Raw genomic sequence first — 14,556 nt, 5'->3', positions numbered from 1 at the left:
GAGTCATCAGCGGCATCAGTAAGGTAATCAGCTGCATTAAACAAGTTGGGAAAATCTTTGAGTATCTCCTCCCTAGGTACTCCTGAAGCAATCTTGGCCTGCATCTCTAAAAGCCATGTTTTCATTGATCTACCCACTGCTGTGGATGCAACTGCAGGCTTGAAGGTCAGAGAGGAAGACTCCCAGGCTCTACGTAGGATATTGTCCATCTTTTTATCGATGGGATCTTTAAGATTCCCGAAATCCTCAAATAATAGGTCAGTCTTCCTTGACACCCTAGACAATGATGGGTCAAGCTTTGGCGGAGGACCCCAAAACCCCGAATCTTCGGGACTGAAGGGATAACGTTTGGACATAGATCGCGGCCAAAAGGCCCTCTTTTCTGGCATGTCCCATTCCTTCTTAATCATAGACTTGAGAGAGGAATGGACAGGAATAAAATGTGACTGGGGGTCCGCCAAGCTCTCGTACATTTGGTCGAGGGGTGTCAAGGATTTCTGCTCAGTTTTAATACCCATGGTACTATGTAAGGCAGAAATAAAATCTCTCATCAGTTCTGGGGAGAAGGCAAATTTCTGGGATTTATCTCCTTTTTCCCCAACTTCCTCTTCTGAAAGTTGTTCAAGAGAAGAAATCTCCCCTTCTGATAAATCGGATTCAATCACATCCTCAGCAGACCTCTTCCTCTTAGCACCGATAGGGAGAGGCAAATTCACAATAGAGCCTGCTGGGGATACTGGTGGGAGAGAGGCAGGAGGTGCATCAGAGACAATACTAGCAAGTGGATTAACTAGAGGCATAGTGACAGATGAGGCAGCAGCATCGGCTGCAGAGGAGGAAGCCATAGCAGAGTCCTTTATTTCCCTAATAGCTGTAGCCATCTCCGCTCTCATCCACCCCATCAAGTCTTTAAATACAGCAGGAGACTCATTTTTCACTACTTTATCGGTACAGGACTGGCATAATTTTCTAGAGCTGGAAGATACACGGTTATTGCAAATAGCACATCTCCTTTCAACCTTGCTGTCTGAGCGTTTGTCTTGACTGGAATGTGTCCCCGACTTATCCACCTTGTCAGACTTTTTAGGCTAAAATACAAACAAACAATAAGCCTATGTTAGCTACATAATCCTCTTAGCAGAAAAAAACACCAACAAAACTAGATACTAGCTAAGCAGTATGCCCCGCAGACTACTTGCCAGAGAGGATTCAGAGCCAGGTTCCACAGATAATGCAGTAGAGAATCCTGCAGCGTCCTCCATGATCTCAGCCGACATCTGAGATATGGGAAACAAGGTGGCTTTTCAACTATCGGCAAAGTGATTTGCATAATTACCCCCAATCACCTGATACATTTCGTTCAGCTGGCGCTGTCCCGCCGCGGCCCCTGCCGCTAACTGCTCTGCAGCGCTTCCTGGTCACGTGGGACGCCTCTGCGTGACGACTTCCGGTTTCTCCGAGCGGAAGTTCCTGGAGCGCGCGTCTGCGCGCATAAATCTGCCGCCTTGCTGGGAGAAGCCTCCTGAATGCTGCTAGTCACATCATACCGCTCTCCCCTGGAGCGGACTATCAGGAGACCTTGCAGCAAGCCCCAGTCATCTGACCGGATGGCACCTTGAGACCTCTCCCTCCTTCACGTCCAGACAGGAAACTAGAACTGAAGGTAGAGTGAGAGACTATGCCTATTTATACTATTGACCGCCTGATTATGCAAATTTTTAAATCTTTTGCAGCTTCCTGTCCGTTGCTCGGAGGGAGACAAGTCTCATTAGGGGTGCTGTCTGAGCAGACGTACTGGGAAAACAGCCATCAGCCTGACAACCCTTTAAATAGTATCTAATATGCATCATACATTCTCATATGATCATACCAGAGAGGGAACGGAGCAACACTCCACAGAGCCCTGGGAGGAAGATCCAGTGGCAGCCTCCATAGTCGGCAACAGTTACAGACTATGAAAATCAATTTAAATAGGTTTCCTAGCTGAAAAAAACCCCGCACACAGCATTTCCTAATGCACATACCTTAAAGAGAAACTCCAACCAAGAATTGAACTTTATCCCAATCAGCTGATACCCCCTTTTACATGAGAAATACAATGATTTTTACAAACAGACCATCAGGGGGCGCTGTGTGACTAATTTTGTGCTGAAACCCCTCCCACAAGAGGCTCTGAATACCGCGGTACTCTGGGCAAACTGCCACAATGCAACAATGTTCACAGACAGGAAATGGCTGTTTAAAGCTGTCTGTAACAGCCAGAGCAGCTAGAAACAGCTACATAACTTGCCCACAGTAACAATGTCACCATGTAACATGTCAGAATGTGAATCTGGGAGAGGAAAGATTTTACAATGAGCAAACACTGACTAAATCATTTATACATAATTATTGTAAAAATGAAGCACTTTTTTTAATTAAATTATTTTCACTGGAGTTCCTCTTTAATTGCTCCAATCGACGGCCTCTGCAGCAGTTCCATCCTAGTCAGCCTATGCTGACACCACGCTGCAAGCCACCGCTGGAGCGCACGCCGGGCCAGGACCTTCCTGCTTTCGGCTTCCTGTCACGTGAGGCGAAAGTCACGTGACTCGCGAGCGGGACTTCCACTTAGCAGACGCAAACGTCCGCATTCAGCCCGACGAGAGGGAGTCTATTGCGCGCAGCATGTCCCCACGCTGAAGCAACTAGCCAGCGCCTTCCAAGGGGGACACAACTCGCAGCTCCTGCAGAAAGCATGGGTGGCCAGCCCTCCCTTCATCTAGCATCCTGCTTGGACAGGAAAAACAACTGATGGGGTAAGGGCACATGATGTTATATACCTGACTAATCCTTGTCTAATCAATTAAGTAAAATATTTTAACTAGCTTCCTGTCCAGAGTTCATGGAAGGAGACAAGTCTCAGGGTTGCTGTCCTGAGACGTTCTGGGAAAACAGCCGCTCCCCTGGACCGCAATGGCCCACTGTCACAACTTGTGGGTCACGTAGCTGCACTGAGAGACTGTGCCTCTCTCACAGCGTGCAGGGAGGTGAGGGAATGGCAGGTGTGGCCAGAGAGCTGCCCAATAGCAGCTCAGGAAACCTAGCAGGAATACTACTTGATCCATGGACTGGGAACCAAGCCCCGAATTCTTGGGACTTAAAGTGAATTCCTAAAGTGGGCTTGAGATTCCTTGTGTGGTTAAGTCAATAAAAAAAAAAAAAAGACATCTTGCCTCACACTCGTGAACGACTACCGATGGCTCATGGATCACCCAGTCATCCCTTGCCAATGTTGGGAATGGGGACTCACAGGGATCCCTTTCCCTTCTCCCACCCCAGAAGACAAGGGATGGAATTTCTCTCAGAGTTGTGTATTGTGTGGGGGAAGCGGTGGTGTGGGGACAAAGGCATGTCATGAGGCAGAGAACATGCCTGTTTAAGGGGTGATAAGATTCCCTCATCAGCAATGGCGAAAATAGAGCCAGGCTGACTGAAGATTTACTACAGCAAACACATTTCTGAATAGATTGGAGTGCTTGCAATGCAGGGTGAGGTTCCAGGCTGCATAATTAACTCAGTGCAGTGGGTAAATTGACTTTGTGGCAGACAATCCCCCTTTAACCACTAGCTTACCGTGTCACACCGATAGGTGTGGCCGCAGCCCCAGAACTACCTAACATCGATCGGCGTAAGGTCCTGTGGGCAGGTTTTGCAGGCGCTCCCCCACACTGATGCGTCGATTTACATAGTACATCACTGAGATCTACGCAGCACTGTACGGGGGACAGCCGTGCAACACAGCTGTCCCCCTGGGATGCACGAGAGCAATCTGCTCTCATTGGCTGGAGCCTATGACAGCCGATTACTGTCATAGGCTGGCTAGGGAAGGGAGGGAGGGTAGAGAAAATAAAAACTTGGAAATTAAAAAAAAAAAAACACACACCACAACAACAGAGAGCTCTGTTGGTAGGCAGAAAAGAGGGGGAAATCACTTGTGTGCCAAATTGTACAGCCCTGCAGCAAAGCCTTAAAGCTGCAGTGGCCTAATTCGTGAAAAACTACCTGGTCACTAGGGGGGTTTAAGCCTGGGGTCCTTAAGTGGTTAAAAGGGCATTATGGCCAAAGATTTAAGAGTGCAGAGCAGTCTGAGCATACCAACTTGGGTGCCTGTGGATTTTACTACAATAAAAAAGGTAATGACATTTCAGAGTTGTAAAACAAACTGAATATGATCTTAGGACTTCATTTTTGCAGCCATCAGAAGATCTAGAAAAACAAAACAAAACTGCATTTTAAGAAAAAAAAGCTGCTACTGTAATCATGATCTTTTGTAAAGATACTACGAACACTTGGTATCCCAAAAAAGTGCTTTGGACTGCAGATGAAAGACCTGGGATTGAATCTTAACTACTGCTTAACCTCCTTGCCGGTTATCCTGCGTAGAAGGATTCCTCAGGCCCCGCTGGGCCGATTTAAAAAAACAAAAACAAAAAAAAAACCCACACACTTTGCTAGCTGTGTGTGGTACGCAATCACCGCCGCTACCCGACGAGCCCCCCAACCCCCAAGACCCCTGCGCAGCCTGGCCAATCAGTGCCAGGCAGCGCTGAGGGGTGGATCGGGATTCCCTCTGACGTCCATCATGTCATCCCGCCCTGTCGCCATGGCGACCGGGGAAGCCCAGAAGGAAATCCCGTTCTGTATGGGATTTCCTGCTTACTCTGATCGCTGGAGGCGATCGGAGTGGGAGGGGGGATGCCGCTGCTCAGCGGCTATCATGTAGCGAGCCCTGGGCTCGCTACATGATTTATAAAAAAAAAAAAAAAAAAAAAAAAAAAAAAAAAGGTGCTCTGCTGCCCCCTTGCCAAAGGAATTGGACCAGCAAGGGGGTTAAACAGTCATATTGCGCTTTTGTCCCGTGGACTCTAGGCGCCTAAGCTGCAGCCACCAAGGCACGCTCAGTAGGCAGTAGCAGTGTTTGGGAGTCTAGCCCAAGGACTACTTACTGAATAGGTGCTTGCTTACTGAACAGGAAGAGCCAAGGTTTAAACCTCAGTCACCTGTATCAGAGGCAGAGCCCTTAACCACTTGCCGACCGCCCACTACCAATAGGCAGCAGCAAAGTGGCACCCAGGACAGCGCAACGCTGATCAGCGGCGGCACCTGGGGGACTGATTAGCCGGGGATCGCACGCAGAGATGTGCACGCATCCGCCGGCATTAGGCTCTGCCAACCCGCCGGCGGGTTGTTAACCCCGCAATCGCCGCATACAAAGTGTATAATAAACTTTGTAATGTATACAAAGTATTATACAGGCTGGTTCCTCCCATGGTGGTCCCAGTGATCGAGGGACCACCAGGGGAGGAGGCAACTGTGCATGTAAACACACCATCACACTGATCCTGCCCCCCCCCCCCCCCCCCTGATCGCCCACAGCACCCCTCAGACCGCCCCCTGATCACCCCCTCAGACCACTGTTTGCACCCAATCACCCATCACTCCCTGTCTGTCAACGCTATATTTTAGAATAGGTCCTAACTGCCCCCCTGGGGGTTCCTGATCACCCCCACAGATCATCCCCAGACCCCCACCTCATGTTCTGTATACATCTATTCTCCCCTGTAATCACCCACTGATCACCTGTAAAATCACCCATCAGATAAGACCCTAACCTGCCCCTTGCGGGCACTATCACCCGCCCACACCCTCAGATCACTTCCCAAGTGTATGGTTTACATCTGTTCTCCCCTCTAATCACCCATCACTGCTACCCATCAGATCAGACCATAATCTGCCCTTTGCGGGCACCAAATTACTGGCCCACACCCTCCCTGATCACCTCCCCAGTGCATTGCTTGCATCTATTCTCCCCTCTAATCACCCCCTGAGACACCCATCACCTCCTGTCACACCTACCCATCAGATCAGGCACTAATCTGCTCCCTGCGGGCTTCTGATCATATGGCCAAACCCTCACCCGCCCCAACGCAGTGACAATTTTTTCTTCTGATCACTGCTGGTGTCTACGAATTGTGGCTGAGACCAACAGTTCTGCCACAAAACGCAACTGCCAATCCAAGAAGCTACCATGCCCCGCCTTTTCAGTGGAAACCACTCCAAGTTTCCGAACTTAACATTTTTTGGGGACTTCTCAACATGGGTCTAGTCAAAAATAATTTATTGCAGTCTTATTGGTCTACGCACCCAATACATCACATGCCCATGTTCTCTGCTGCCATGTCCAGGTCACGATTTGACAACATCCTGCGCTTCAGTGAAAATACAACCTGTCATCTAAGAGGCCACCCAGCTTATGACCGATTCCACACAATTTGGCCCCTCAGACCACCTGTCATCAAAATTTGCAGATGCTTATACCCCTGGTCATTGAGGCATTTGGCTTCCAGACTACTCCTCACGGTTTAGGGCCACTAAAATGCCAGGGCAGTATAGGAACCCCACAAGTGACCCCATTTTAGAAAGAAGACACCCCAAGGTATTCTATTAGTAGTATGGCGAGTTCATAGATTTTATTTTTTGTAACAAGTTAGTGGAAAATGGCAAAAAAAAAAAAAAAAACCCAAACAAACAAAAAAACAATTTCCGCTAACTTGTGCCGAAATAAATTCTATGAACTCACCATACTCCTAACGGAATACCTTGAGGTGTCTTCTTTCTAAAATGGGGTCACTTGTGGGGTTCCTATACTGCCATGGCATTTTAGGGGCCCTAAACCGTGAGACATACTCTAGAAACCAAATGCCTCAAAATGACCTGTGAAATCCTAAAGGTACTCATAGGACGTTGGGCCCCTTAGCGCACCTAGGCTTCAAAAAAAAAAAAAAAAAAAAGTCAAACATGGTATCGCTGTACTCAGTATAATGTGGTTTGGGGTGTAAAAAACAAAACAAAAAAACAAAACGTCTCAGCACACAGCATTAGCAGAGTAAGGGCCTGTTTCCACTAGATTCGCAGCCTCCCACGCGGAAACTGATGGCAATGTTGGGTGAATCGCTAGCATAAGCAATTCGGCCAGCGACACCATTGTTTCCTATGGCAGAGTTTCCCCGCACGATTTGCCTGCGGGGAAACTGCGAATTCGGCCCGGTTTCCGCGCTAAAGGAAACAGGCCCTAAGGGCTCTTCCACGCAGGCAGCTGAAGGCAGCAAAAACACCACCTATCACATGCTTGTTAACAGTCAGTACCGGCATTAGACAGATGCGCACTGCCCTTCATGGTTTTCCCAGTTTTAAGACCAAAACAATCAAATGAAAGTTGATCTTTTTTTCGAGAGAAAGAAAAAAAAAAAAAATCTAATAACTATTGTCTTTTCTATAAAAATCTGATCAGACATGTTGGAAAAAATCTTTATAATCGATCTAATGGAATAATTAACGAAATTATTTAATTAACAAAATGAAAAATTGTACCATGTATGGGTACCTTGAGTGTGCATGAAGCACCACACGTTTGGCCATAACCATCACTGCTTATCAGACCTAAATGATCTCTTTATTTCACCACAAATTAGGCTTTTAAATTTGCTGCCTTCAACCTGTGTACATGGAACATCTTTGTAAATGGAAAAGGCACTGGAGCTAGTCGCTAGCAGTATATCAGTAAAATCAATACACTAGTTAATTCCGATAGCAAAATATCTGTAAAGATTACCAATATTTTACTATGACCTATCCTACCCCTTCCTCTGAATGGTTAACTGATTCCTACCCAATGCTGACTAACCCTAAAACCTTCCCAGTGGTGCTCAACACTAAAATTCCCCCATTCCCCAAAGAAACCAATAAAAGAGGGTGCAGTTCCCACCCACCATGCAAATTGCAGATATTTACCATTAAAAGCAGTTAAATCAAGGCAATAACCTTTTTTACCTGCTTAGCTGAAAGTGGCTAAGGACATAGGCTATTACTATAGCCTCACCATCAGATTTAATATCTGAAGAAAAGCTAGCAAGTTTTAATCATCCACTGAACATGGAGAACAGTGAAGGAGAGAGATGTGGAAGTTTGTTAAATATTAAGAGTGAACAGGGGCTCATTTTTCCCACCATTTCCTAAAGTCTATTTTTCTTAAAATTATCAAGGTTCAAACTTCCAATATTAGGCCACATTTAACCTCGCTTCCTACCAAGAAAAACAAAAGGGCACCTCATCAGTCCCCACTGAACTCTGTTGTGCATTTCATCCATCACTCATGCATTTCATCCATCACTCCTCTTACCCCCTTAAACACTTGTGCATTGGCTTCCAGTTAGGTTGGGGATACAATTCAAATTCCTGGTCCTCTCTTATAAAGCTCTCCATAAGTTCCAGTTTTCCTCAGCAGTTTACAGATACCATCCTTTCAGCAAACCTTGCTTTTCGCATACAACCCCTCCAGCTACTCTTGGCATGTAGGACTACCCATATGCAACCATCTTCACACCTTTATCCACCGTACACCAAGCCTTCAAGCCCATTTTTCCAACAAGCTTATTATCCAGAGTTGCCCTAGAGACAAATCACAACTGAATCAGATGTCAAGACCTGCTGCCTCCTTCACTGTCTTACCTGGTATCTTCACCCTCAGTACCATTTGACTGTAAGCATGCAAGGGTTGGGCTCTCCCCTAGTGTTTCCATGGGGTACTTATTCTATGAAATAAACATGTAAATGAATTGCTAGGTAGTTTGCATGAGTTATTGATTTATGTATTGTCCCCATTATGATGCTAGTCTAGTTTAAAGTGTAACTGTCGGGCATAAAACCAATTCTTTATTTTTATTTGGTAAACAAGTAATAAGGGTAAATAGTTAAAAATTACTCTTTTCTTGTTGATAAAATGATCATTCCCCAGTTTACCTGACTTTTTTGGTACATTGCCGCACAAAGGAAGTTGCGGGGCATGCTGGGTTGTCTTGCTTCTTTACTTCCCCCTCAGACTTAACTAATGCAGCCTGATTGGCTGAAGCCTCTTTCCCTCCAGTTTTCCACTGCCACCAGAGATGGGCTTTCGAGTTAAAAGCCATTTGAATTCAAAATTGTAATTAAACTTATGGCAGGTGCGAGTGGAGCGATACGTATAGGGGTCCGACTGACTTCTGGGTAACCCCTCATCTCCCATGCTCACACCTGCCTTAACCTCTTTGGCGGTAATCCCGAGCTAGGATCGAGGCAGAAAACCGCAGCTAAAAGCGGTAATCCCGACCTCTGCTCGGGGTAGCCGCCGGAGGCTGTGTGCAGAGTATAGCACGCAGCGGGCGTTCTATACCTCCTGGGGGATCCCGACGTCCGCCACCATTCTTCTTCCTCTCTGCCGGGGCTATGCTTCCTGCTGGTGAGATTGCCGGCTGTCATGACGACAGACAGCAATTTCACGTTGCAGCGCCATCCGGAGGATGGAGGCATAACTGCAGCGCTGGAGCCAGGGAGGTGAGTGATTGAAAAACTGCTGCAGATCTCCCTGGCAGCATGATTTCCCCCCCCCCCCCCCCCCCCCCCAGGTTTTAGGGTCTAAAGGGTGCAAAGAAATAAAAAATAAAGTCACCGCTTTTAGACCCTAAAATCCAGAAAGAATCATAACGCCGAGGGTGTCAGGAACCGGCCCGCGGCACGCCTGCGTATACGGTTCCCGACTGCGGGTTTGACCAGATTAAGCTGGGAACAGCCTTATTTAAGCTACAAACAAGGCTGGAACCCCTCAAACACTTCCCACTGCCACCACTAGCGTTGCTAGACACGTTCACTCAGCTATCGAGTGCTCAATACGCAATCTGCGTTTTCGTATTTGGGTCAGCTTTGCGCTTAGGCCAAATACGGGAACGCCACGCACCCACACAGTTGCAATCTTACACTGTCGTGAAGCAAAGACCCACTAACAGTCGTTCCGAACGATACTGTTAGCCACTCTGCTGTCGCTACTCGCACTGGCGTTCGTACGTTGGGTCAGCTGCGCGCTTAGGCCAAAGTATGACAAACGCCCCCACACACAATGCAATTACAATTTCATACGGTAGTGTTGCTCAAGCGTACAATTAGGCATGAACTTATACACGGTTACACTTCAGTCTCTTCTAGGCTATGAGTGTTAGTTTAGTACGGCAGAAGTCAAACTTATTAAATAATAATTTAATATTCTAGAAAAACATAGAACAATGCAGAACTTAATATATACAAAAAGATTACAAAAAGACAAAGTAAAAAAGTTACACAATTAAGAGTTACAAAGATACCACACGGATATTTGCATAAAAATAAACGGGGGAAAAAAGAACGTTACCAGCTTAGGTTAGAACGTTGTTTGACGGGAGGACGCCGTTTCGACCAGGAGTCGCGATCCTCCCTAGCTATTCGCTACCTCCGAGAGAAGACAGTCACTAGGCATCTGCCTCTGCTTTTTATACTCTGAGCTACGCCTGTAGGCTGCAACTTCCTTGGGGAGGGGAGGAACTAGGTTTTAATTAAATCTCAGACATATTCCATTTCCAGGTAAAAGTCCATACATCAAAGATTGTGAAGTGAGCCTTTCAACTTCAGGTGAAAACTTGATTACGGCTTTTTCCTGTCTCAGTTCTCAGACATAAATGGGATTTCCAGAGATCCACATACATGAAAAGGGTACTATAGCACCTCCACTAATGATTTAATTTCCACAGGTAAAAAAATGGTATCAACAGGACTTCACCCATTTCTAATAGCCTGTCATGTACATTTCAAACGTTCCTGTGTTAGTCTCCAGACTCTGGTCCTCTGGCTTTGTGTATTGAGACAATGGGCCGTCTCCTGAGTTCAAACAGTCAGGCAGATAATCCCATTAGCACTCTCAGAGGAACTGCATACAGACTCAAAGCACCTGATATGGTCAAGACAATCACCCATTTCCTTGCCCCAAGCAACTCAAGGTAACCTGCTCCCTTCTGGCAGAAAAAAAAATGAAAGAATATGTTCCTGTTATCCTTAATATCATCAGCACCTCAATATATCCTTAATATCATCAGCACCTCAATATATCTCCACAGAGGGGGTTAAGCTTAATTACAATTTTTAATTCAAGTGGCTTTTAACTCAAAGGCCCATCTCTGCCTGCCACACCTCTGTTCCCCTCTGATTGGCCAATATTTCTCATGCCAAGATAATGCACTTTCTATTGCAGAGCTGGGTGGGAGTGCCTGAAGACTGGTAGGAGGGCGGACAATGCATACACAATCAGGCAGAGGAGAGTAAGGGAGGAAATGACATCAGGATTAGCTTCAAGATAGTTAATAGAGAATCCCAATAAGGATTTTCTCTTTTTTAACTACAGAAAAATCACTAAAATCAAAACGTAGGCAGTGCAATACATATTTTACTTAAGTAGAGCAAATATATATCTTTATCTATGTTTTTTTCTGAGATAGTATAGCGGACAGCTCCTCTTAAGGGACCCTGCAGGAACCTCATAGGAAACCGTTCAATCACAGCACCCTCTACAACATCACAAAAGCTATATGATTGGCCAAAAAGCGTGGGCGTAATTTACTACATCTGAAACCTGGCAGTTCGAGAGGGTGCGATCCACCTAATCAAGCTAGTAAAATTTCCTATGAGGTTTCTCCTAAGCTAGACGAGGACCCACATTATTTTGTACAGCGCCACAGAATATGTTGGCGCATTAATAACTATTGCCTGAAATTAAGCTGCGGGGACCCGGTGGAACGGCACGGAGGGCACGGACGGCGCCCTCCGTGCATTGCTGTTACATGCAGGTATTTAACTTTTTAGGTCTTTTTCGCCTCGTAAGTCCTTTAAGGATCTCTTTCAAAGAAAAACTCAAGTGAAAACAATGAACACAAAAGGGCTTAATTTTTTAACAATAATAATGTTATAAATGATTTAGTCAGTGTTTGCCCAATGTAAAAAAAAAAAAAAATCTTTCCTCTCCCTGATTTACATTATGACATTTATCACATGGTGACATTTATACTGCTGGCAGGTGATGTCAGTGGAAGTAGCTGCTGCTTGCTTTTTTGGCAGTTGGAAAAAGCAGTTAACTCCCACAATGCAACAAGGCTACCACAGTGTGAAGTCAGTACCATGGTCCTTACATCACATTGTGGGAGGGGCTTCAACACAATATAAGCCATACAGACACACCCTCCCCCCTTGATCTATTTGAGAAAAGGAAAAGATTTCTCATGTAAAAGTGGGTATCAGCTACTGATTGGGATGAAGTTCAATCCTTGGTCACGGTTTCTCTTTAAGTAAATGAAAGAGATGGCACTGCAGAGAAGAAAATGTACGCTGGATTGACAGGTGTGCTGAAAAGTCAGAACACTAGATAACCCAGACTCGTATTAAAAACATCCAATGCAGTGAGCACAGCTGGCCAGCCATGCACAGTACTGTCATCCCAACTGCCTCAGAGGGGAAGACCAGCACAAAGGAAAGCGGAGCTAAATGGGTGCTACTGCCCAGAACAGCCAATCAGCAGCCTTCTTTCAGTTAACAGTCAGAACTTAATTGGCAGCTCCACTTTCACCTCTCAGACGTCAGTCAGCCGGTGTGTCAAAATCCAGCCATGGCCCTCCCGTCACCAGGACCCACCAATGCCAGCTACACTAGCAGCCATAACCAGCAGCACATGGCAGGCTACAGCTCCCAACACGCTGTCAAAATGGCTGACTCAATCCACGGTGCAGGAACGGGGCGCTCTGCAGACACTCACCCACGGACCGGTACCCGAGGATGGCGATCTTCCGCGACTTGGGCTGCGGCATCTTTGGCGTCTCCACTGTTCTGGTCTAATTCAGAGCCTGGGACGCCGCATCCACCGTCACAGCGCAGGAAAAGCGGAGCGGGAGGGCGCCGACCACACACTGAACTTCACCGCCTCGCACACCGGCCTGGAAACTACACTCCCACCCACGACCTGGCTCACTCGCGCGCGTCAGGAGTCGTGAGGCGTCAGCTACCTTTTTATACCCCGCCTCCTCTTCGGCACGGATTTGTTTTTATTTTTTTGCCCGCCCTCCTGGCTGTAAAGAGCCTTCGCAAAACTCGCTGCGTCACCCCCAGCTCCACAAAGCGGCGGGGAGCGTTCTGATTGGCCGGCGCTTGTGGCAAGAGGCGGGGTCCCTGTCAGTGGCGTGCTTCTTATTGGCTGCAACGGCCCTGGGTCTGAGGGGGCGGAGAGTCAGGTCTATTTCCAGAACGTCGCTGGTCACGCAGTGTGGCGTTTCCTAGAAGCTAGAGGTAGAATCCCAAATTATTAGAATGGTTATAGATGCAGAGATCAGTGTGTGTAGTCAGCCATGTTCTTGGAGACTGATATTGCTTTACACGGGTGAAATTGGCATCAGCAAAATGGCTGCCGGAGTGAGGACACTACTTGCACAGTGGACGCTCACTGTTCTGTAGCATTGTGAGCAGTGCACTAGCACTAGCAGCAGTGAAGGTTAATGTTTTGTGTTGCGATGTGACTGATGATGATTTGTGACAACACGCCGTGCGACTGCGAGGGAGTTCTTGACAGCAGAACGTCGTGCTTCTAAATGGAAAATGCCCAATCCACTGGAACATGGAATAAGATTCATATGAAAGTATTGAGGCGTACTAGCTAGTTGGCCAAAGAGTGCCATTACTAAAAGTGATAAAATAGCAAAACATTTCTGAGTGTCAGCCTGAATGATTACCACTTTTAAAGGATTGCTTTACTGATGGTTAAAAGCCAGACATTTTTATTAAAGGACACCCGAGGTGACCTGTGACATGATGAGCTAGACATGTGTATGTATGCTTGAATGAAAGAGTTAAACATCAGGTATGCAAGTGACAGTTTCTGTCTGGATCGGACTATAGCATAACCCTCACTAATAGCAAGAAGTTTTAAATCAGGATGATACCATTTATTGGCTAACTACAAATGAATAAGAATAAACAAGCTTTCGGCCTTGCAGCCTTCGTCAGGTTTACATCCTGTTAGTTTGCAAGCTGGTGGTACAGACAGCTTATATACATGCAACATCAAAAGGGAAAACAGATATTTTTTTCAAGCATAAATACGTCATTAAGATGCCTTAATACAAACAGACCATCTAAATGGGGTAAGATAAGGATCCTTGTTTACTCCATTGCTCACAGACCTGGTATTAGGATTGACCCAGAGGTATCGTAAATTCTTAGTTCACAAGTTCAGCTAGAGTGGCTGAGACAGTTCATATATCATCAATCTCATACCAATATAGAAAGTTGTTGTCCTTATTCAAACCCTTCTGCACAGCTTTGAACCAATTTATAAATTTTGTTTCTGCTATTAATCGGTCATTTGACGTTTTGAAGCCGCCCTTCAGGGCAGTGACACGAAGATCATCCATGCTGTGTCCGTTGGACCGAAAGTGTGTAGCAACTGGGAGTCCAGATTTGGTATCATTAATAGTGTGCCTGTGTCCATTCATACGTTTGCGCATGTGTGCTAAATGCCCCCACGTACATAACATTGGGGCATTTAGCACACATGATCAGATATACCAGATTGGTGGACCCACAGGAAAATTTACCTTGTACTCTGTACTCCTGTTGTGAACCTGGTATCGTTACCCT

General features: G+C 46.3%; 1 protein-coding gene across 1 annotated transcript in view; it reads right to left on the bottom strand.

Moving 5' to 3' along the window:
• RHEB (Ras homolog, mTORC1 binding) overlaps window positions 1-13,047 on the bottom strand; it is a 47,580-nt gene extending 34,533 nt beyond the window's left edge. The window contains exon 1 of the mRNA XM_068235917.1: window positions 12,683-13,047. Coding sequence (XP_068092018.1) covers window positions 12,683-12,734 — 52 coding nt within the window. The 5' untranslated portion in view covers window positions 12,735-13,047. The remainder of the gene's footprint in view (window positions 1-12,682) is intronic.
• Window positions 13,048-14,556: the final 1,509 nt, after the last annotated feature.

The sequence above is a fragment of the Hyperolius riggenbachi genome, chromosome 5 (assembly GCF_040937935.1).
Source record: "Hyperolius riggenbachi isolate aHypRig1 chromosome 5, aHypRig1.pri, whole genome shotgun sequence".
Taxonomy (NCBI): domain Eukaryota; kingdom Metazoa; phylum Chordata; class Amphibia; order Anura; family Hyperoliidae; genus Hyperolius; species Hyperolius riggenbachi.
The sequence above is the reverse complement of the archived record's forward strand: the minus strand, read 5'-3'. Positions and strand labels throughout refer to the sequence as shown.